The sequence below is a fragment of the Gambusia affinis genome, linkage group LG09 (genome assembly GCF_019740435.1).
Source record: "Gambusia affinis linkage group LG09, SWU_Gaff_1.0, whole genome shotgun sequence".
NCBI classification, from domain to species: Eukaryota; Metazoa; Chordata; class Actinopteri; order Cyprinodontiformes; family Poeciliidae; genus Gambusia; species Gambusia affinis.
In genome coordinates, this window is record NC_057876.1 from 6,756,469 (window position 1) to 6,781,247 (window position 24,779).

Here is a 24,779-nt window from a genome sequence, read left to right on the forward strand (position 1 = left end):
GTTGGTGTTGTTGGGTGGGCCCAACGCTTTTATTTTAGAGCATGACTTAATCACTGGTTGGTTGATGACTCAGAGTCGAAACAATTCATTCAGTTCATGCTTAAGCCACAGAGTGAGCAACTTCCTGCATGTTTCGTATGAAGGTGAAGCAGTCGATGGGGGCATTCTGGGGGATTTTTGTTCTCATTGTTCCACTTACACATCACATATGCATCATTTGTTTCTTTTGGGATTTATTTATTTATTGTGATAAGTTAAATCCAGTGCTGGAGATATATTTTTGGCAGCATCATGCTGTCAGGATGCTTCAGCTGGAACAGGCGAGCTGGTGGTGGGTAGGAAGAAAGGCTTAAATACAGCACAAAAGAAGGAATGAGGCTGCACGAAACTTGAGCCTGGAGATTGAGAATCTGCGGCAAGACTTGGGAACTGATATTCTTCATTGAATCGGTCTAGAATCAAGGGATTTTTAAAAAAGACTAACAAAATTTCAGGCCCTAATGACTCAGAAAAACGGTTGAAAACCACTCAAGACTCGTATGGCCATGTTCACTACAAAATAAAATGACTTCTGAGCGCTGTTGGTTGGTCTGGATTTTATTTAGGAGTATTTTTGTAAAGGGGGTCAAATACAAACTCACACACTTTTTCATATTCTTATTTTAACCCTTTCATAGTGGTCACTACAGTGGACAGCTGTCTAAAAGCCCTTTTCTTGTGTGTCTTGTGGATTTTTATGTTATAAATGCACACAGACTACTGAAGTGGACACTATTCCATCATAAAATACATTATCAACTACTGGCTATCAGCTGCAAATACAATAAATTAATTTTGTTAAATCCAATATGGCCGACAGACAAAGAAAGCATGTCAACCGACCCTGTCCCTCCTTCTACTGTGGGAAAAAATATATTGTGACATCAGATAACTCCTAAAGAACAACACTACTGGTGTCTTTTTCAAATAACATTTAGAAAATTACAATTGATCACCTAAAAAAAACTAAATAATTAATAATTCTTTTACAATTTTTTTCCTTACCTTTTTTTATGCCTTAAGAAAATCAAAGCAAATTTGGGGAAAAAAATCCTGACACAAAGGATAATAATTCATGCAAGAAAGAGTTAAAACATCTTGAAAGCCATGTACTGGAAACTGAAACTGCAAAAAGTATCATCATACCACTTTCTCTGTAGTTTTGATAATTATTGCGATACAGTTTCAAATTAAAAGTCTTAAGTTTCTAAGTCAACGTAATATGTTGATGTTGGAAACTGCAGGAAGGTGCAAAAAGGCAAATAGGTTTAAATACAACCAGAAAAGAATCCAAGGGGTAGGAGTTTATAGTTTAGGAGTAGGAGTTTATAGTTTAGGGGTAGGAGTTTATAGTTTAGGAGTAGGAGTTTATAGTTTAGGGGTAGGAGTTTATAGTTTAGGGGTAGGAGTTTATAAGTTCTCACTTCTTCCTACCCCATTTTGAGCATGATATGTTAACTGAAACTAAAAATCTGTATTTTCTCTTCTTTCTTATGCACTTCTTGTTACTGTGCACTATTTTATTTTTATATTTGTATCATGTTCGAATAAATTTCATTTCAAATTTCATTTCATTTCAAATAAAGTTCACGCTCCTGTTTGCAATCTCTGCGCCATCTAGCAAAAATGCGTAAATATAATTCTGCTGTTGAATTTTGAAGACTAACTTGTGAGATGTTGTTGACATTTTCAGTTTCACGATAACTTATATATCGTTTTATCCTCACTGCCATAGCACCTCTAATTTTCCTCCCTCTTCACTACTACGCAGCACAATCTGTTGCAGCAGCGTTATACTTCTGCGAGACACACGAGGAGCAAAATTGGGACAAATTGGGTGTGGAGAATAATTCATTAATTCATTACTTAATTAATTTATGCGCTGTGTTCCGCGCGGAGTGTTTGTTTCGGAAAGCTCGACTTCCTGCATGCTGCACAGGCAAAGAAATTGAACATGATAGAACGTGTTAAATCCGGCGAGAGTCGTTTTCTCTCGAGTGTGTAATTCATACTGTGAAAACCGGGACAGGGCGCGAGAGGACCAAACAACATAACTAATGGTTCTTATTTTCGGACATGACCCAAACCCGGCTCCGATCACACTTCGCTGCCTTTCAACGGTGTGAAGTTGAGCTTTGAGTCATTCAGACTTAGCTTCTTGGTATGTGAAATTTTGTATGCAGAAATGTTATTTTTTATGTAAAAAGATAAGAAGAAAAAAATAAGAGGAGAGAGACAGGCTTACTTTCCAAACTGCAGCAAATGTGTTTTATGTTAGTTTGTGATTTGCAACTCATATTCGGTCACAGATTTATCATGAAGTCACATAACAGACTTCAGTATTTATCGAGTAGCTATTTCATAATTATCTTTTGTTTAAAAAACAAAACAAGATTTCAGAATCTCCGACATTTCCCGGAGCTGTCCCACCTCCTTCACCAGCTGTGTGATTGGCATACTTCCGTTCAGATCTTGTTTCTTTGGCACTCGTGTAAACGGGAAGTATTAATCTGCAGTAATCTGTATTAATCTCTGCGCTCACACGGCTTTAGCTTTGGCCTCTCAGCTGGAATCGCCTCATCGCCGCCATCTTGATCCAAGTATGATCCAAGTAGTCTTGCTGTTTTTGGAGAGCGGTGACACAGAGACCCTCGTTTTGAAGTCTGTAGCTATTTTCCCCCCTTCTTCTTATTTGACACAGAAGAGCTAAACGTTTATGTTAGGCCTTTTCATTAGCATTATTCATTTATTAGAAATCGATGGATACATTACATAGAAAGGACTCAAGTTAGCTAACATTTGCTACACAGTCACAAGTCTCGGTTTGCGAGGATCGCATGCTGTGACCATAGATCTCAAATCGCTGAGCCGCAGAAGAAAACAGAGTAAGAACTCTCAAATAATCGTCATTGCTTTTCAAATTATTCACCCAACTTGCAAAGAACACAACAGAAGTCACAACGTCTTGCAAAAACCGCTGTCAACCCTTAAGCTTTCTCCCGTTTTCTCACATTATAGGTAAAACGTTGGAGGAAACTTTATCTATTTCCTTTCTAATTGAGTAGAAAAAAAAGCTACATTTAATTTTTTTAAAAAATACAAAGCTAAAGACTGGGCCATCCATTTTTATTGTGGTTCAGTTAACTTACACCCAGCAGAACCAATTGCCTTCAGAAGTCGCCTTATTAGTAGAGTGTCCACATGTGTTGTAATTTAAGCTCAGTATGAATCCAGCTGTTCCTTGAATGCCTCAGAGGGGATTTTATTTATTTTTTACATTTTTTTTTCTAGAGAGAGCATTAGACAACAACCAGCGTCTTTAAGAGCTGGGAGAAATTTGTGCAAAGGTTATAAACAATATCCTGACCTCTGTGTATTTTATAGTCCTCTGTCCAAACAATCATCAGGAAACGAAAACTCTATAAACCTACCAAGATATGAACCTTCAGCTAAACTGAGAGTCCAGAGAAAGAAACGGTTAATCAGAGAAACAGGCGATATGTCAACGGTAACTTTGGAGGAGCTGCAGAGTTCCACAGCTGGTTGGTTAAAACGTGCTAAAGCCGACAGCCATTAGTCAGTCATCACGAGACGCAAGATTTATGTCTGGGGCTGATCAAACTTGTTGGAGATGAAGCTAAAACTCAGCGTGCTGAGCTAGAAAACCGCACCGTCTCCTCCGCAGCGGTGACCGCGGCATGCTGTGGGACAGGGACGCTGGTCAGAGTTAATTAGAAGACGAATGGAGCTAAATACGGGGCAAGGAGACCTGTTGGAGGCTGCAGACGTCTTGATGTCGGAGGAGAGGTTTTCCTTCCTCCAGAGTCATAGCCGGCCTCCTGAGGTGGAAGGAAGGTCGTTGCGTCCTTGGGCAGGACGGCTGCCCCGCATGTAATGTACAGAGCTTTGGAGTCCTCTGGACTAGATAAAGTGCAATACGAGATCCCAGCATCCTAAACACACAACCAGAGGCAAAACTCAAGGGTTTAGATCCAAACATGTCGGTTCGTTAAAATCTTCCAAGACTTGATTTTTTATTTATTTATTTTTTACAGAAAACTGTAGAGCATACCCTAAAACACAGCCAGCTGTAACTGCATCAAACTGTTGCTCTACAAACTTTTGGTTCAGGGCGCTGATCTATTTTCCATTCTCATTCCTCAGATTATATCAGATTCTATTTTTCTACTCCACAATTACATGGGGGTGAAACAATTAACCAGACGAATTGTGACTAATCGGTTAGTGAAGGAATCGTCAACTGTTTAGTAATTGATAATTGGATGCTATGCTAACACTTTCAGAGCAGTAATTAAATAATAATAAAAAAGTGATATGTTATTACATGTTAGGCAGCAAAATGATTATTTTCTTATTTAGGAAAAAGAGAATTGAATTTAAATTTGAATTCAGAAATCACCAAGGAAAGTTAAATGCTGCAGCTCATATTAGTTCAAATTCTTCACAGTTGTTGCAGACAGTGTTGGCTGTTGGCAGCAAAGGTCTCCTGTCGAGGTCTGTGTCACAGGGCATTTGAAAAGGCCTCTGACTGAAGACACTCTGTTTTCCCCAAGGCAGATTCATGAAGGATGAAGACGGTCAGGGTTGTCGATCACTTTCTTGATTTTATGAAGAATCCTTCTTTGCACCATCATTTCCAGACGTTCCACAGCCAGCCTCTTTTTCAGGTTGTTATTAGTTTGTTTGCATTTTCATTTTCATTCAAGCGGTTAAATGAAACATCTGAAGAATCCGAGGAATATACAATTTTTTTTTCTTCCATTACTCGTCGTACTAAGTTACTGTTTTTGTTAATCCATCAGTCGTCAGAATAACCGACAGAACAATCGATTACTATAACAATTGTGAGCTGCAGCCCCACAGTTGCATCCCACTATATTGACCTACCACATAAAAATCCAATCGGAAACACACCGGAATTAATGTCTGTGGTGAGAAAAAGTAGAAAAATGAATTAGGGTTCAAACCAGAGTTGAGTAGTAACATTTACAGAAGTACATTTTCAGGGGGCGGGGTGCGATGTACCTTTAGGAGTATTTTTACTACATTGTACTTTTTACTCTTACTTGAGTAACTTTATCATGAAGTATCGCTACTCTTACTTGAGGAATATTTCTGGATTCTCTACCCACCTGCAATTTTTGTTGAACTTTCATCTGTTTTATATTGTAACAAAATGTTCCATTTATCTGATTTTATTGTTTTTGCAAGGATGTTATTTGCACTATTTTAATTTTGATCTTTACAGTACCAACATTTCCACATAACTTTATATTTCGGTCCATCTGATGATGCAACTTTTAAATATCAACTGATTGATGTTTTGATCAGTCATGCAGGACTTTAATAGACTTTTTGTTACCGAATGCTCTTTTGCTCTTTCTTGAGTTATTTCTTGGACGGCTACTTTTTACCTTTACTTGAGTAAAAACACGTTGAAGTGGTGCTACTCTTACTCGGGTGCAATTACAATGGCTTTGTCAAATTACAAAGCAAACTGGTTAAAACAGTTTTTCGCAAGGTTTCATGTAAAACATGCCAAACGGGTATTTTTGTCATCACTTGTAAGTTCGGCTGCAGTTATGAGTTCATCGGCCTGAACCGAGACACAGCAGACAAACCCATCATCAGGCTTTTTGGACAGTGATCAGAAACTTCTACATACTGTATCCCTCACCAACACACCCCACCCCAAAAAAAACAAACAAAAAACAGAGGTTGTGGCTCTTTGCAGACAGAACAGAAGCTCTTTTACCTTGACAGCCAATCTCTTGTCATATAAAAAGCATGTTAGACAGAGAAATGTGATCATCTGTAGTCTGTCAGAGAAAACCTGACAGTGCTGGATGGCATGCAGACAAAGCAGGCTGAGCTATACATCTATCTCCCGCTGCTGGGATGAAGGGGAGGACTGCTGCTCCAGCAATGCTGTCATATAAAAAGCAGAAGAGATGAGATCATGTGATCATTAGTAGTCTGATCAGAAAACACCAGAGGTCAGTTTCTGGATGATCGCGCGCAAGGGTGTGTGTGTGTGGTCTAAAATGGCGACATGTTTCTTCCGTCTGCGGGAGGAGAGGTGAACGACGTGCACTTTCATCTGCTCGTCTGAAAATGCGGTCGGTTGTTAAATGTGTAACAGAACAGATCTCCACCAGGGCAGCTGAGATCTGAACGCGCTGCTCGCCAAAAGAGGTGTGTGACGGGTTCTCTTATGATTTAGTCACATAATGACTAGTCCAAGTCAGAGATTGTATTTAGAGTTATTATTTTGGGTCAACAGTCTCACCTCCAGCGTGAGTCTCAGCACAGACTCTAGCCTGTGGAACAGAGTCACAGGCTCCGCCCACAGACACTCCAAACAATCAAGAACTAAACAATTACTTCCAACTCAAATAAACTCTTAAAGTATACAAAATAATAAGAAGAATAATAATAACAATAACAGAAATAAATAAACTTGTAAACAAAAATACAATACACAATTTAATACAAAACACCTGGTACTAATCAGATGACATCATGCAGTCATCATGTGACTGCCTCCTAGCAAGCCACCATCTAAAAAAAAAAAACCTACTTGAAAATAAAACCAGGAAAATGTTTGATAATGAAAATAATGGATTTTGGATGAATGTTTAACTGAACAGGCCTGGGAGAGCGATTTGGAGAACTTTAGCACAGGCTGGGTTATACAACGAAATGCTGAGCTACCATCATCTGACAGCCAAAAGAGTGTATTACACACATTGCAAAAATACCAAGACAAACTAGTTTACCCACCCAAGCAAACAACCCAATTTCAATGAGAGAGCAGCGTTAAGCAATTTATCAGCTTTGTTGAGGCTGTCATTGAGAAAACCTGTGGAGAAACTAGAAAAACTAACAGTGCAAACAGATTTCGGGGTTTTCAAACCGCATTAGCTGGTATGTGTCGAGGCAACAGAAAATCAAAATTGTAACAATAAAGAAAAAAAAAAGATAAACAATACACTTGTAATTAGAAAAAGTTATAAGAATCTAGTCAAAGTCCAGACTTAAAACTGACAGAGAACCTGAGAGGGCTTGTAAACTGGTGAGTGCAGACACTCATTATACAACGGGTCTCCTTTGCAAATTCGCTCTTCGCCAAAAGAAAAATGGACAAAGCTTTTTAACTCCAGATGAAAGACCAGCAAAAAACGGCGTTCCACAAAACATGTTCGTAATCACGCGTCGCTTTTATTTCATGTTACAAACCAAACATTAGACCTTATGTTTGATCATCTAAATCATAACATTCCAATAAAATACATTGGAGTTTTGGGCTGCAATGTGACACAATAAAAAAACAAAAACAAAAAAAAAAACAAACGTGAAAACGTTTGTACGGTATTGTATTTGAGGATTGGTACAAACTATTGGATTAAAGAGAGCTGAACATGAAACTTTCTGCTTCAGGGAGCAAGAAAGGCGAACTCCATAAAACTGAAACGGCTCATTGTCCAGGGCGGCACAGTATTGCGGGGCGACGTTTTTCTACTGCGTATTGGATTCTCCTGTCAATAAGGAGCGAGGCGGCTAACGATGGGGAAGATACTTTGACGTCTGCCTTTGGTTATCTCTAGGTCAACATCTGAAATGATTAGATTGACTAATGCTGAATTGAGTGAGGGATTTTTTTCTTGGGGGGTTGGAGGGCTGAAAAGGGCGGGGCTTACCCGGGCCTTCATTCAACCAAGAAAAGCCACCGGATGTTGAGTCTTGCTGTATCTCTTGCTAGCGTTCTTTCCTTGACGTTAGAAGAAGGATTCCCTCTTTAAAAGTGGCTCCAGCTTCATATTTGATTCTGTGTCCTGCTGGGAAACACACACCCACGCACACACACTCCTACCCTCCCTCTTCCCACTTCCCCCCCTGCCCCCCGGCTCTGACTGCTGTAGTTTCAGCTGCATTAAACATTGAACAATATTCCTTATTATGGCAGAAACACGCCCACCGAGGATCTTCTCCCCCCCTCCCTCACCCTTTCATATGCACCAAAGAAAATTTCACAGACGCAAGCACTGCGTTATAGATGCACATCAATGAGAACGCGTGTGTTTGCTGAAATACACGCATGCGCACACACACACGCACACAGAAACACTACGCAGCCGATTTAAATGGGGCATCTGTAGTCATGGAAACCCGATCTGATTGCGCTTGAGTCAAGGCACATGTCCCGAGATGGGGTGGCCAAACACACACAGATATGCATATGGATAATGGGCCACGTTCAAACACTTAAACACACACGCACACAGACTCATCAGCTTTTGCTCCTCTTTTATGGCCCGAGGCGGAGAGAGCCGGGGACCCTGATTCAGGGGACCGGGAGGTGCCGAGCGAAATGAAAGAACAGCAGAGAATGAGACGGGAGAAGGAAATGGAGAAGGGGTGGCCGTGATACACACACACACATACACGCCCACGCACGCAGAGAGATAGAGGAGAGGGGATGGGAGATGCTGCAGGCATCACATCAAAGCTTCCTCTCCATCCGGCCGCTCGGACAGAGGGGCCTGTGTGCGCGCGGCGGGTTTACACGTTGCTGTTCTGGGTTCATGTTGCACCTGTCGTTCCAGAACTGGAGCTTCACACACTGCAAAAAACACAAAATCCTATCAAGTGTTTTTGGTCTAGTTTCTGCAGTACAGATATCTTAAAATAAGACGGAACTAACTTGCAGGTGACTTTTCAGCAAAAATGTCAGTGCTGGTTTTAGCCAATAATTCCTTAAAGAGGCGGTATTAAGTGTTTTCCAGGCACATAGTGCCATTTTATAGCACAGTCAAGTAACTGCCTTCCCTTCAGTTGATTTTGCATCATAATTTCACACCTTGAATTTGGGCCTCTGTCTCTTTAAGAAGCTCCTTCTCTTTCCGAAACTCTGCCTTCAGGAAGTCATCACAACATGGCTCCTCTCTCAGTTACTCCACAACGTTTATACCAGCATTTCAATGAGAAGTATCTCTGCAGATTCACTGTTCCACCAAATGTTTGCTAATGGCTGCTGGCTAGTCTTGAGGAACTGACAGGCTGCTCTGTGAGGCAGAAGCTCCAGAAGCTTAGAAAATGAGGAGGAGATGTCCCTTATGTCTCCTTTATGATGCAGGAGTAAAAGGTCCAATTAGAGTGACATTCAAAATAACCGATAACAAAATAAACCAAATGAAACCCTCAGCGGCTACGGCTGCCTTCTCCCTGGTGAAATGTTCATATTTAACGTAAATAAAATCATAACAAAGCAAACTTGTGCTTCTGCATCCGGCAGCTTCTTCCAAAACCACAATTAACAACGTAATCTTACGGAAGTAAATTGAATCGGATTATAAATGGCCTGGATTACAATAAATTGGATTTTAATTGGGCGAAATAGGACTATTTAATTAGAGTTTGATTCCGCTTGTTTATCTTATTTGGAAAGCGTCACGAGGTGACCTTTTTTGAGTGAGACGGCTCTACATGCAAATAAACCAGACTCCAGAAATTAAATACTTTCAGCTCATCAGTGGCGCAGATTGTAATAACGTTCTGGTAATGACAAAACAAAACAATTACAGGTTGTACATACTGGCCTCAGTTATTTTAACAGCAATAACGTCTGTAATGATACAGACGTTATTGTGGCAGCCACAATTATTAGCAGCTCTTCTGAAGATGGGTAAAAAGCCTTTAAAACAGGGGAGGGCTCTCCTGGTCCTGGGTGGTCGGTGTCCTGCAACTCTTAGACGTCTCCCTGGTCCAACACACCTGAATCCAGTAGCTGAATCACCTCCTCAGTGCAGTCAGGTTCTGATGACCTCCTAATTTGACTCAGAAAGACTCAAAATGATAAGACTGACCCTTAAAATCTAATAAACACATCAGAGCGTTAAAAGAAGTCAACATGTAATGTAAATGATTTTCTTGTTCATCAAAATCACCAGTAGTACAGTCATTTGACCCCGACAATCCCTCTTAAACGCCCTGACTTTTTATTTCCTTCTTTTTTCTACTCGACCCCGTTTCCCTTCCCTCTTTAGCCGCTGTCCTCTCGCTGGGTCTCACTGAAAACAAGCAGGAAGCGAACGCTCGCACAGATATCCTGCCACAATCTGATGAATTTTTCACATTAGGGAATATTTTTAGAAACAGTCGTGACTTCCTTTTTTTAAATGTATTTATTTTCACTCAGATGAGGTCAGGGGGACGTACTGTATTTTGTCGTTTTCTGTTCCCGATACAATATTGCGTTTTAACTCGATTCTTTTTTCTTTTTGTTATCAGGCAACAAAACACGTTCTCTCTAACACAGCTTTTTACTTCATTTTATTTCATTATCTCGTCCTGTGGTGCCCGACAAGCCTCCACTCAGTGTGCTGAAGGCTCACTCAGGCTCCAGTCTGCGTATGAGTGCGAGAGATCAGCCTCATGCGTGATCTCTCGCCTCGCATCAGTGCGGGGTCTTGAGGGGCGTCATACGCTGATTCTTTGCCTCTTCTTGGAGGAGCTCTTACGCTCCGGTTGCCTGGTAACCCTTGTGCTTCTGATTGGGGAGCCGACTTTCTTCACACAGAAAATGAGAGCGAGAGCGAGAGAGGAGAAATCGGAGGGAGTTGCATTAAATGTTGATGAAGCTGTCAACAAGAGATGCTTGCTCTAGGCTTGGAGCGTTGGGACTCGGAGATGGTCAGGATCGAGGGATGGAGATCCCATAGATCCTCCCATGGAGTAAATATGTCAGAAAACAAGATAATAATACAGAAATAGCTCTGGTGCCTGAGCGTGTGAACGTAAAACATTTTATTTATTTATTTTTTTTTTATGTTTGGAACTGAATCAAATTAGCTGAGTTTTTTTCCTTTGTGTTTTGTGTTAATTAGATTTTAAAATATCCGTGCCTTTTAAAGCTGCAAAGATGTTCCAGAGAGGAACATTTCTGGGTCCACCTATTGAAACATTTCTTGAAACTATTTTTAGGATCAGACTGTAATGAGAAGCCGCATGATGTCCCAGTTCAGCGAAAACACAGCACAATGTGCCACAACTCACAGTTTGAGAACCTAAAAAACAACATTTGAGAAACAGTGTTTGTTTTTCTTTTTCCACTCTTCTAATTCAGAGGTTTACATTCAATCACCCTGACCATGAACACTGCAAAAACACAAAGTCTTACCAAGTATTTTGTGGTCTAGTTTACAGTGGAAATATGTTACCATACTTGAAATATGACAAAACTAACTTACAGGTAGCTTTTCATCAAAATATAGTATCTTATTTTAAGTCAATAATTCCTTTATTAATCCCAAATTCTGGAACAAGTTATATTGTTTGTGTTTATTTTGTATGACTGTATGTTCTTTTAAAAAAAATTTTAAATGTATTTCAGTTTTAATGTAAAGCACGTGTTCTCTAGTGATTTTTGAAATGTGCTGTAGAAATAAAATTGATTGACTGATTAATATCAATTAACTTTAAAAAAAGAACTGGTTTCATTGCAGATTATTTTACAATCTGTCAGCAGAACTAGTACTTTTTCATCTATATTAAGGAATTATTGACTTAAAACATGATCCTATATGTTACTGAAAATGTACTTGTAAGTTAGTTTTGCTTTAACTCAAGTGAACTATGGTATTATTATAAAGTACATGGTAACATTTTATGCTTCTGCAGTGAACGTCATATTGATTTCTTGCTTTTGATGATGCAATAACGACCATGGGGACTAATACTCCAGCGTAAAGCCAAGCTTAAATACGTACATACACTCACACAACATAGTCCTTGTAGCTATAAATATGATTCCGGCACAATTCTGGACTGATTTAAGGTGATGCTGGAGAACATGGAGGGAGTCAACATTGTCTGTTCAAGATCCAGTTTTTTGCAATGCACCAGCAGAATAGCACACGCGACAGCTGGCGCACTGTTTCAACGTCTCGACTAAATCCAGATACACCTCTTGTCATTGGTGTCGGTTAGCTCAGTCCTTGTCTCGTCTTGGCATTAAGTGAAGTCAAACGTATTTATATTGCACTTTATTAACAGTACCTAACTGCACCATGGTGCTGCACGAGCTTATCAAACACAAACAGCCAGTGGAAAACCGCAATTCTCAGAGATGTGTATGTCAGCCATGATGTATCATTTTGACCATGTGTGGAGAATAAATTAATGTAGTGTAATAATTATTATATGTAAAACATATGCACCCGTTTCTTGATTTTCCTCTTTGGTCTTCAATTTAGTCTGAAAAAAGAAACCTTTAAATGAATCAAAAAGGCCACAAAATTAATATGAAATGGGAAACACAAAAACCATCATCGAAAAAATATTCTCTGGACTCACACTTCATTTAGTGAATCCCGTCTGATGCCACGTTGGTGGCTGAAAGCTTGACTCTAAAAAAAAGATAAAGTAGTACATTGATGCATTGTTACAAGCACAGTCCTGGTTCAGTAAAAATGGTCGAAATTCAGCAGAAAGAACTATCTAAAAAAACACAAAATATTCATCATATCTGTAACAGTTACAGAACTATTTTTAATGTTTCCGTTTTGAGATAATATATCATCCCACTGTACAGAAACCCAACATCAAGCATGCGTTAGTACGCTCTGGCCTCAAAGTGCTCTTTACTTCTGGAGCCTGAACTCTGCAGATGAACCCGGATCAGCTGTTTGTCCTGCAGGAACTCCGGAGATGAGACTTTCTGGCTCATCTGATTCGCTGGCAGCTGTGTGTCACCCACACACACACACACACACACACACGCACGCGCGCACCCACACATGCCTGCAGTTATAAGAATGTTTTTTGTTTTTTTAGTCGTTTTAACATATAGACGTCTGACACAAGAACACATTGTAAGTTGATGGAAGGGGAGACAACAGTCAACAGCGATCCTTGCGTGCTCTGCAGAAGACGAATGCAGCTCCAGCAGGAGTTTTTTTCCGAGAGGAGAAGAGACGGTTAACCTTTTATTTTTTGTTGTTTTTTTTTTATTATTCATAGCCTCTTTAAATAAATAACATTACTCTGCAGAAGTTTCAGACGCTAAAAGCTGAGTGCACATGCTTTCAAAGGTAATGTCATGAATAATTTTTGTTGTCACATCGTATCATACAAAGGCATTCTGAGGTCCACTAACACACTTTTTGAAGACTGACAGGTTGCTGCAAGCAGCCACAGCAACCCTCTTTAAGTTAGCTCAGCTGTTTCTGTCTCTTTAAGTGACATAACGCTTATGTTATTTGTGCAACTTTTTCTGGTATTTATTTATTTTTTCAAATGCAGTCTCTTAAGAGAGAGGAGACATGCACGGCCATTTTGTTATCTTGTAACCTTCAACCTGATTGTCAACCACTGCTGGTCGGCTGTTGATTTGCAAACTCCAACAGCTTTTGTCTGTCTGTCAACAGTGCTGGACTTATTTGACCACACGTGACATGGCTGCCATTGTAATAAACATGTGGCTCATGCTTTCCATCATTTCAGAATGGAAAAAAGTGCAAATTTTGAAATATAACACTTTTATTTACGACAGCTTCAAAGAGCTGCTTGTAGGCTTTTTTTAAGAATTGGACATTTCTAATATGGTGATCTATCAACTGTCTGCATAGGATTGTCTATTTGGCATCAGATTTCCATTTTTATTGGATGCAATGTTACCAGGTATTAGGTGGCACAAGATTCTGATTGTGTAATGACCCTGAATTCAAAAGTAGGGTTTAATTTTATTAGTGTATTATAGTATAGTAATGTAATTTTATTGCAGGAAATAGGGAGTTATTTCTTCAGGTGCTATTTATTAAACATAGATCTATGGCATGTATTTACAGAGTAAAAATTAGCAAATTCTTACTAATTTAATAGTTTTCCTATAACCACAATAACCATGCCTGTTGTGTAGAATACTATTCTGCTTTTTACACCTTAATTCATAGGTTTTTGTTAGCTGTTTCATTAGTTTGGCTTTCTACTTTGTCTGGATGTTAAATAGTCATGCTAGCTTTAGCTTAACAGTTGTAGTTCTAAAAAGATCCTTACCTTACTTATAAAGATGACTGTTTTTTTTGCAATCACCCCCCAGATATTACTGACTTTTTCATGACAAGACTCAAACTCAAAACAAACCACGTCTCTGAATAGCGAATGTCCTTGTTCTATCACTACTTGATTTCTCACACCACAAGCTTTAAGATTTAAAGTCTGTTACAGTAAAAGGTATTAGAAAATCAAAGCGGAAGACTATTTTAAATTGATATTACTGTTCAGATTTCTTTCCAGTGAGAGCTGAACTCCACCAAGCGATGCCATTTGTCATAACCTATGACAACAGAATTTCTAGGTGCAGCGAAGGTGTCGAGGGGATCCATCTTGGTTTTGCTCAGGAAGACCTCTGCTTTTTGCAGATGATGTAGTCCAATTGGCTTCATCAGACAGTTGTGGCTCGCAGTTAAGTGTGAAGTGGCCGAGATAAGAATCAGCATCTCCAAGTCTGAATCCACGGTCTTGATTGATCCGGAAAAGGGTGTAGTGCCTTTTTTGGGTTTGGGGACAGTGTTCTGCCCCAAGCGGAGGAGTTTAAGGATCTTCTAGAGGTCTTGTTCATGAATGAGAGAAAAATGGATTGGGAGATCTATAGGTATGGCGTTTGCAGTGATGCGGGTGCTGTACCGGTCTGTTGTGGCAAAGAACGAGCTGAACCAAAAGGCAAAGCTCTTGATTTACAGGTCGATATATCCTCCTACCAATATGACCAAAAGAATGACATCAGGGATACAAGCTGCCAAAATGAGTCTCCTCTTGGTGTGGGCACCATCTTAGAGACGGGGTAAGAAGCTCAATTATCTGAGAGGGGTTTGTTGTACAGCCTCTGCTCCTCCACTCCGACAGGAGTCAGTTGAAGTGGCTCAGGATCTGGTTAGGATGCCTCCTGAATGACTCCTAGGTGAGCTATTCTTCTGCCTCCATGACCTGACCACGCATTAAGCGGAAGATGACAACAGGGATACAAGCGGCCTACATGAGTCTCCTCTTGGTGCGGAAGATGATGGATGGATGGATGGATGGATGGTTTACCGGAAAATAATTCAGCCAGCTTGACACGTATTTACTTTCCCTCCAAAAGTTTCTGTCCCAGGAAACCTCACATGTTGGCTTCTATATAAAAATAGTCTTCCCCAGAACTCTAACCAGACTCTATATTTAATAGTCATTGGGAATCACTAACATTTATACCAAACATGCATCCATTCAGAGATCTATGGTCTTTTACCATTGAGAAGAGAGCCCTAGAGATCCCAAGGCACTCTCAAACCAAAATAGTTTTTTCCTATGAAACATTTCTGAACCCTCTTGAGAGAGAGCTTTCCCAAAAGTATCCTGATCAGATCCCAGAATGACTTGTTTTTCCAAATCTTGGTTCGATCCCTTCCCTCAAGCTAGTTTGCGCAGGAGACCAATGTGGGAACCACGGCCTCAGACAGGACACCCTCCTTGGCCATGAATGTACTACAACCTGCTTGAGGTGGTGATACTGCAGACGGGTTACATTTTTACTTCCAAATAAAAACAAATTTACTTCAGGAAGTTTGGAACACACGCTCAAATATTTTCATAAAATCTCCTGATTGCAGTGCTACATATGGCTGCATGGAAACCAGCCGACACATGCGCCCACTTGATTTCACAGCAGTACTACAGCAGGCTTATGTGTAAACTTGGCATCCCTGCAGCTCTCCGTGGGACAACCTTGTACTGTTTTTGTCTGCAGCAGACGTTAACAATGGGGACAACAGGGTTTTTTCCATTGGGAATGTATTCCGTTAAATACATTTCACTCGTTCCGCTACAGTTCAGAGCCTTTTTACGAATGCGTTAGATTTAAAATTGCTCTGCTACTGTAGCAAGATTGCTTCTTCTGAATGTCTCTTGATTCAACAGAAGGCTTACATTTGGTCTCTCGCGTTCCCCTGGTGAGACGCCTTGTGCACTTGATATTTCTTTTAATTGTGCCAAGTGTCTGTGTGTGTGCGTGGGTGTGTATGGTGGGTGTATTAAGGTGGTAGCACACGCTCTGCTCCCTGTCAGCTTCACTTCCCTTGGGCATCAGTGTTTTCCCTTGCAGCTCCCCCGGGCTTTAACGACAGTAACAACAGCAGTTGCAATCGTTTTGGGACGGGTGGCTGGGGATGGGTGGTTGTGGTTGATGTGTGTGTTTGTGGAGGGATGAGCTATTCATGTAGCCGCTATGCTCGAAGTGTGCGAGGATTTATGTCCCTTTGTGTGTCTTTCGCTCTGTCTTTGCTCATTTTGGAGAAGGCTTGTTCATTAGTTCTATGGGGAGATGTGCTTTCTGCTGACTTTGTAAGGTTCTGAGCCAGAAGCTCTTAGTGATCAATAGTATCCCACACACACACACACGCACACACACGCACACACACACACACACACACGCACACACACACACACACACACACACACACACAGCCAGCTGTCTGCAGAGGAAGCTCTTACTGCATATCAGTATAAAAAAATATGGATTACACATATAAAGTCCCACAACTTTCACATTCATTTAAAATCATCTGGGCCACACTGAAGATTGTAACTCGTTTTCTTTAATGTGGCCTGAAATATTCTAAGAAATTACAGATTAGAGAAAGGGCCTACGTATTTTCCTCGAATATTTCAAGGAAACGCTTCAATGTATTTTTTATGGGGATTTTATACCTTTAAATAAAATCCAGTGCAAACAACTGCCTTCAGAATCCAGTAACTGTAAATAGAGGCATCCCGTTTGTTACTGAGTCACAGCGTAAATATAGCCGTCTACTGTGTGTGTCAGACGTTTGTCAGAGAGCATCAGTGGACAAACAGCAACCTGAAAACGGCATGAATGCAACAGTTAAAGTTGACAAGAGGCCCGTAGTGACTCTGGAGGAGCTGCAAAGATGAACGACTCAGGTTGGAAAATCTGTTGAAAGGACAACTATTACTTAGACTCTACGGGAAGAAGAAAGAAGAAAGCCAATGCTGAAAAAGACCATAAAAACTCATCACTGATGGAGTTCATGGGTAGGAGGGACTAAATATACACACAACTGAATGATGTGAATCAAAACATCTTCATGGGTTTGCTGGCCCAGTCAAAGTCCACATCTAAAACCAGTGGGAAGACTTGAATAATGACAATAATTTTATTTAAAAAGGGGATAATGTACACCTCAAACATAAATATCATCATTTGTTGCACTGTTTATAGCATAAGCTGATTAGCAATAGAAGCCCCTATAATTTCCAAAAATGAATATATGATGTAAAAATGAAGATATACAATGCATACAAATTTGATGTTCTCAGATGATGTTAAAACAAAATATGACAATCTTTGACCTACTCTGCAAACCAAATGGGCAACAATGTATGTCTCTAGATTAGGGTTGGGCATTTATTGTATCATTTATCGTGATAAATTTCATATCATGATAAGAATTTTGATTTATCGTTGCAACGCTAAATTCGAATTAATCATGTTTGAAAAACTCCAAGCTGTCCCAAGGTTTCTCCTGGTGTATTACAAGTCTGGAGGGCCACCAGGTTTACTTGTGCCCCCACCAGGCTTAGCATTGCTTATTTATTTAAGTTTTTTTTTTTTTTTTTATGTTTGCAGTTTTTAGACTTTACAATTGGTGTTCAAGTATTAATCTTCCATTAACACATAATTATCAATTGATATTTTCAAGTTTCCTGTCAACTTTAAACATTTTTTAATTCAAAAACATGATGGGCTGCTGGATGAATGACTATTGCCCAACCACCAGGCTTAGCAAGTTGTCTGGGGGAAACCTTGTGTCTGTATTGTTGGGATTGTTATTTTTTTTACTATTTCCTCCACTGTTTGCTCAATAAGAGTATCAATAAATATCAATAAAAATGTAATTATTATTATAAGCAGTGACTGTGTGTAGCTTAGTGATGCGAACTATGTGACTGGTGTCCTGAAGGACATTACAAATAAGAACGGATTTCAAGAATAGGATTTGTACCATATAGTTACAGTCATATAGTTACCTAAAAAAGCCGTAATAAACAGTTATTTTGTTGTCATTTTTATTGTTATCACAACAGTAACACAAAATATCGTGATATTTGTAATGGTGCACTAGAGGGACCCAGAAATTCAGCCACGACACAGGAGTGAGCAGTAACTCTGATATTTATTAAAAGGCAGCTTAAACCGGGCACAGGATCGTCAGCTGCAGCACTGGCGTTCAGTAAATGTGGGGATCGGCTGAGGAACAAGGAGGAGAGCAGATGCTGCGCTGACGCAGAGCTCGGGACGAAGTGCCTGGGGAGGGAAGCGCTGATGCAGGGCAGCGTGCCAACTTGTGGGGGCAGCAGAAGAACCAAATCCAGATCCTGAATCCTAGTCAGACGGGCGGAGGTCATACACGATCGGGGCAGAGAGCAGAATCCGTGGGAGTGGGCGAGAGCGGAGTTACAACAACAGGCGTGGGTCGAGATCCAGAAAGGCAATCAGTAATAGTCCGACAAGGGCGAGGCAAAAGGGACAGGTCCGAGGAACAAGGCGTGGTCGTGATTATGAGGGCGAGGTAGGAGTGCTGGAAAACTACTTGCTGAAAGCGTTCGATAATCTGGCAGCGTGGTTGTGACAGAGGGAGGTTTAAGAAGGGAGACAATAGGAAGAAACACAGGTGCGAGGAATAACGGAAATGACTTGGATTGGCTGAACAAGAAACACAGGGTACAATGTAAACATCACAATATTACGATATTTCTTCTCCAGATATGTCATATTAGCAGTGAAGTGCCCCAGAAAAATGCTGTAGGTTCCAAAAGGTGAGAAAATGTGAAACATTTCATGTATTTTAGAGGGGTGCGGTTTCATCCAAAATGTGCTTAAATTTATTTTTTTCCATTTCACATAAATAAAAGATGTTTGCTTTGCTTAGATGTAAAAAGCAGTAGCGCAACAATAACTCTTATTTTGCCTGTGTGTATATTTGCTCATAATCAGATTTGGACACAACAGATGTTTCGTTCTGGTTTTTTTTCCCTCTGTGATCGTTATTGGACGCCAGCAAAGCATTGAAAAGACATCTGCCTTCAGGCGGGTGTTTATCTGTGGCTGCAATTAATTAAATGTTGTTTGGTGTGGACAACAACCACTCCCATACTTCAATACAGATCGCCTCTTGTTAGACTGCTCAGACTCCAATATGACAGTTATCTCTGAAGGCATTTTCACAAATGACATTTCCTTATCATATTCTTCCCTTCTCTGTCCCAGAGCAGACAGCCCTCTGAACCACTCATCAGACCGAACGTTTTTGTTATTTTCGGCCAACAGCGTACCCCACACATGCCCACCAGAATCTCCTAATGCGAATCTGTGTGTTCTCTCCTCTCAGGTCTGGATGACTGCCTCCAGCAGTACGTGAAGAGCTTTGAGCGGGAGCAGATAGGAGGAGAGCAGCTGTTGCACATCACCCACCAGGAGCTGGAAGAGCTGGGCGTCACCAGAATAGGACACCAGGAGCTTATACTGGAAGCTGTGGACCTCCTCTGTGCCCTGGTCAGTCCCCGTACCGGGTTGTTTTAACCTGGGGGGTGTCAAACTCATTTTCGTTTTGGGCCAAATTAAAATCATGAATGCCGTTAAAGGGTTGGTTGTGCCAGAATGTATTCATAAAACCTGCTCATGAACTCTTAAAATATCCATGAATTCTTTAAATTAAATAATATTATTGAGCATCTTTTCAGTCCCTCCAGGATTTCATATTTGTGGTACTAATTTGGAAATATTTGCAATACTTGCACTTATTTATGATGGTTAATGCGACTTTTTATTACTCGCTGTACAGATTGTGGATTATAATCTGACCTCAATTAAAGCTGAGGCAGCTGTTTAGTACAAATAAAGTTTTTGGCCCTTTTTGCGACAAATCTGCAATAAACTCCCAATTGTGAATTTACACAATCATTCTGAAGAAACTGGAGGGTCTGATTGATATAAGCATTCAGCTGAGATGTGTTAAACACACACAGAGAGAATGCTAACTTTGTTTGCTGCTAATGTGCGAGATGAGGTAACAGAGACGTTTCTGGACTGTGTAGTACAGAATTTGACCTCTTAGTGTGTCCGTTATCACTGGGCAGAGTACTGTCACTTTAAGAAGGTTCCTAATTGTAAATTCTGGAGTTGTGCATTTCTGTGGTTTTGCTTTTTGACCCAAGTGTGAATGTGAGAATGCGAGGCTGTGGGTATGCATGTTAGGGCCATTACAGACCATATGGACTGGCTAACCCACCTTTTCACTCTTTAAAAAAGCAGTTTGTGTGTTTCTGGCTCTAGAATCAACTAATTTACTATGATGGTACATGTGTAACCAAGTGTTTTTGGTCTAGTTGCTAGGGCAAATATCCTGGTACACATAAATTAAAATTAAGATAACTTACAAGTAGCTTTTTGGAAAAATAGGAGCCAGTGGAACAAGTACTTTTCATTAATTTTAAAGAAATATTGACTTAAAACAAACTGTTATGTCTTTCTGAAAAGTTACTTGCTACTTGATTTTGTGATATTATTTTTCTGCAATGTGGGGGTTGTTGATTAATTTCCTACCGGTTCCTTCAGGAAGTCACAAGGTTGCAGCTGCAACAATTAATGCAAATTCAGCCATCATTCGCAAATTTTGCGCAGACTTGCTATTTTCATCAAACATTGCGACTTTTCCACAAATCTGACCAATCACCATAAGGTTTTCTGTGTTTGATTCTTTTCTCATCAATAACTACACCTCATGAAGTTTGACCAATTAAAACTTAAAAAAATACATTTACAATAAAAATTTATCTTATGGCAAAAATAAACCTAAATTGCAACTTTGACTGGAAGGCGTTAAAAAAGTTGCGGCAAAACCAGCAATCTTAAGCCACAGCAATCACAGAAGAACATCCTGGAGGGACTGTCTGCTCCTTTTAGTAAACTGTCTTTGATTCTTTGGTCATGTTGACAATGTTTTCCACTTACACTGTGGGCTGAACATGGTCTTGCTATAGTTTTGATAACCCAGCGTACTAGGTCAGGTTTTTAACCCAAGAAATGGGTTTACCGATTTTAAAAAAGATATTTGTCATAAATAAATGTATCTGTTGTTTCTAATGTTCCCATAATTGATATTGATATTGGCTTAAAAAATAGCAAAGCAAATAAATAAATGACAGTCCTCCGTGACCCGAGTCTTGCTTTGCTCGCACTGCCTCGGTCACTGCTGACTGTATGTGCAGTGGCCCTGCTCAGGATTAGCGAATTAGGGGGAATTAGGTGCTACTCTCCCAGAACGGGTGAAAGGAGGGAGTGGAGGAGAGGTGAGAGGGAAAGAGAGAGGGAGAATATGTAGAAAGAGCATGCAGGATGCACCTTATCTCTCAAGCACACACGGCTGGATTAGTAGGAGCTGCTCAAATGTGCGGAAGAGGGTCTGTGAGTGTGTGAGAGTGTGTGTGTGTTAATCAGCACCTCTTCTCATTCAAATCTTCCAGCATGGGACTGAGTGTCCCAGAGTACCAATCACTATACGGCCTAAGAATGGACACACTCAGACCTTCATCTACACACGCACACACACACACGCACACTTACGGATGAGAATTTGAAAAGCAGAGTCTCTGAGATGACTCTTAACGTTGTGCAGGTTCTCACCTAACAAGAACTAAAAATGGTTAACTTTTAGTTCTTGTGAGCTAGTCATCCTCTTAGTGCGACGTTGAATTTGTGATTAAATTCATTCACGTTTATTTTTAAGATTTTTGTCCCAGGTCACTTTGGAAACATAACAAAGTTGATCCTGATGTCATTTAAGCACAACGCTTACTTGACAAGAGCCACAAAACTAACATGACGCTACAAAAAACAAAAACATGGCTTACATGATATTTATAAATCCTGACATATCCAACGTAAGATTGACTTTATGGTTGGAGGATCATAAACTTCTTTCTATATTTAGATTTCAGAAAATCAAGAGGTCTTTTAGTAAAAAAGACTTAAAAACAAAAGTCTACTTCCAGTGTGGAATTTGTGTCGATGTTGAAAGAAAGAAGAGAGAAAATAGCTTGATAAAATTTTAAATCTGTTTTTGCTCATCCTGTCTGTGCTGGCATCAACCGACAAAAGGCTTCAGATAAAAGGCTTGAGATAAACAAACCAGAAAAATGTTGTTTAAATTATTTTTTAGAGTGTTTCACAGAGAATTTGAGACGTCATCCTTGTGTTCATCTCTGAGAAACATACATTGTAGACATCCAGCTGTTTGACTCACACATCAGTCACACAATCCTTCTTTAACAGAACAGTTTTCTAGCAGCTTCCTTAAACTGAGTCATTTCCAAACCACTGTGTTGTGATTGGCATTCTGCTTGATTCATAATAAAAAAAATACACTGTACAAATTTAAAATTCAGCATACTGCAAAAAAGAAGAAGAAAAAAAACACCAGGCCTATTCACGTATTAGACGCAAATTAATCACTCATGCAGACGCAATATGTAGTTACTTTTGTGTATCTGCAGGAAAATGGTTATAAGACAGACAATAGGGCACGTACAGTTTTTTTTTATTGCGACTTAGTGTATGAGCCATGGCAGAGGAATCGGAATGAAGAGGCCGCTCTATACACGGTTGCTGTGGCAACCACACTGACATGAGGAGGGACTGTAGGGCCGCTGTGGGTGTCGGTGGTAATAATGGCGTCATCCTGTAACGGTATTGATTTGCACACACGTGCATGCAGCCTTTTAAATTACTTCTCTCGGTATCAGCAGCCCGCTCGCCCTGGAGGGAAAAAGACGCACACTGATTTTTTTCAGATCACGTCATGACGTGACAGCCTAATTACAGCAGTGCAAACATGTACGCTCCGAGTGTACGCATGCATCTCTGTTTGAGCAGGATGCAGAGAATCACACGGAGCGCGGTGGGAGCCTGACCCAGTTTGAGAGAGACGCATCGCTGGGTGCTCTCTGTTTTTCTTCCCTCCTTCCCTCCAGTCGTCATGCCTTTTAGTTCCGCAGTTGCCTAATTAGTGTGAACGCTGTAAGGCTACGTCGTTAGTCCTGTCTTTTGGTATTGACATCTTCCACATTTTATGAAATATTCAGCCTTTTGCTGTGATCGTCGTGGGCCCCATTGACATGAACGGAACATCCCACAATTTCTGAAAAATTAAGCTGAAAACTTTGAGCTCTTTCACAGCCAACTACTTCCAGCTGGAAACGCCATTCAAACTTTAAAATGACGTCATATCCTTAACCTACTTAACATATATATATATATATATATATATATATATATATATATATTGCTCAGTCTAGTCTAAAACAAAACAAAACATGGGTTGCTATGGTTGCTAAGCAATTAAGCTACACTAGCCCACTAGCTCTGAGAAACAAACTCTTCTAACTCGCTTATATTTCACTCTTTCTGCCAGTCACCTGTTAGTGTAGTAATAGTGTCTCAAAAGCTTTGTTTGGTTGATGTTTATTGACCCTTTGCAACTACGTCATAAATCATCGGAACTCAGAGGCTGGGGTATTGAACGGAGAAAAGTTTAAATTGTTTTCCAAAGTTTGTTTTTGCCAGTTTATTCGTGGATTTTACTTGCTCTAATCGAGCTAATTCGTCTGTGAACGTAACACATTCACAGACAAAAGACGGAGGTATTTCCAAAAGTTTGAAACAGCTAGCTTAGCAACCGACACATATCTCCTCCCTCCTGACTTGTTGATCAAATTGCCGACTTTGCCTGAATTCACACACCACATGATTTTTACCACTCTCATAAACAGCAGTCTTAAAAACATACTAAAGAGAGTTGCTGACTAGTTTTTTTTCCCCCTACATGCTAGGCTACATGACGGCGCAGCATTATTTCCATGGTTACTAATGCTTTGACGCATACCTTCTCCATAATGCCATATTTTATATCTTTTTAATCATAATTACTTATAAAAGTATAATTAATGAACGTTAGTCTTCTTACCTTGTAAAAAGTGTTCGTTGAAAATCCGCCATTACATCGAGGGCTGCCAGTCATTATGATATCCATCCCCGCCATATCTTTCCTCATTAAAAGAAATTAAAAAAATTACACGTTTGGTTTACATCCTTGTCTGTTAGTGCAGCCGACCGCGCACAGACAAAACAACAACAAAAAATCCTGAAATTGGCGGATTTTCTATGAATTACTTGGATTTACTTTCCACAGAAAAAAAATCACCACAAATAGGCTGGGGCACGCTGTATACCAAGGTTACTTTGCCTTTCAACAACACAGAAGCTCAGATAACGTAGCCGTTGATGAGTCATCAGTAAGCTTTTTATTGATTTTTGTTTACTTTCCTTATAATGACATAGGGTAGTAGCAACCCATATGCTTGTGTAACCCCTGGTGCTTGGCTAAAAACTACACCAGTAAATCTGTATTGAGTGGGAGGTGTGTGTTTACAAGGAAAAAAGCACTAAAACAGACAGAATTACTTAGACCAGGCTTTTTGTTTATGTTTATTCATCACATGCTAGAAAAATTAAAATTAGGTCAATGTGACAGAAGGATTCAGCTAAAAAGAAAAAAAAAATCCACGTAACAACCCACACGCAACAAGATGTTTTGTTTTTAAAAAGA

The 24,779-nt window shown here is 40.0% G+C and overlaps 1 protein-coding gene across 2 annotated transcripts in view; it reads left to right on the forward strand.

Moving 5' to 3' along the window:
* The window catches only part of si:ch211-26b3.4 (connector enhancer of kinase suppressor of ras 2), a 76,954-nt gene that overhangs the window by 1,304 nt on the left and 50,871 nt on the right, over positions 1 to 24,779 (forward strand). For both annotated transcript variants that reach the window (XM_044127548.1, XM_044127549.1), the window contains exon 2: positions 19,506 to 19,669. In XM_044127548.1, the coding sequence (XP_043983483.1) occupies positions 19,506 to 19,669 (164 nt within the window). The remainder of the gene's footprint in view (positions 1 to 19,505; positions 19,670 to 24,779) is intronic.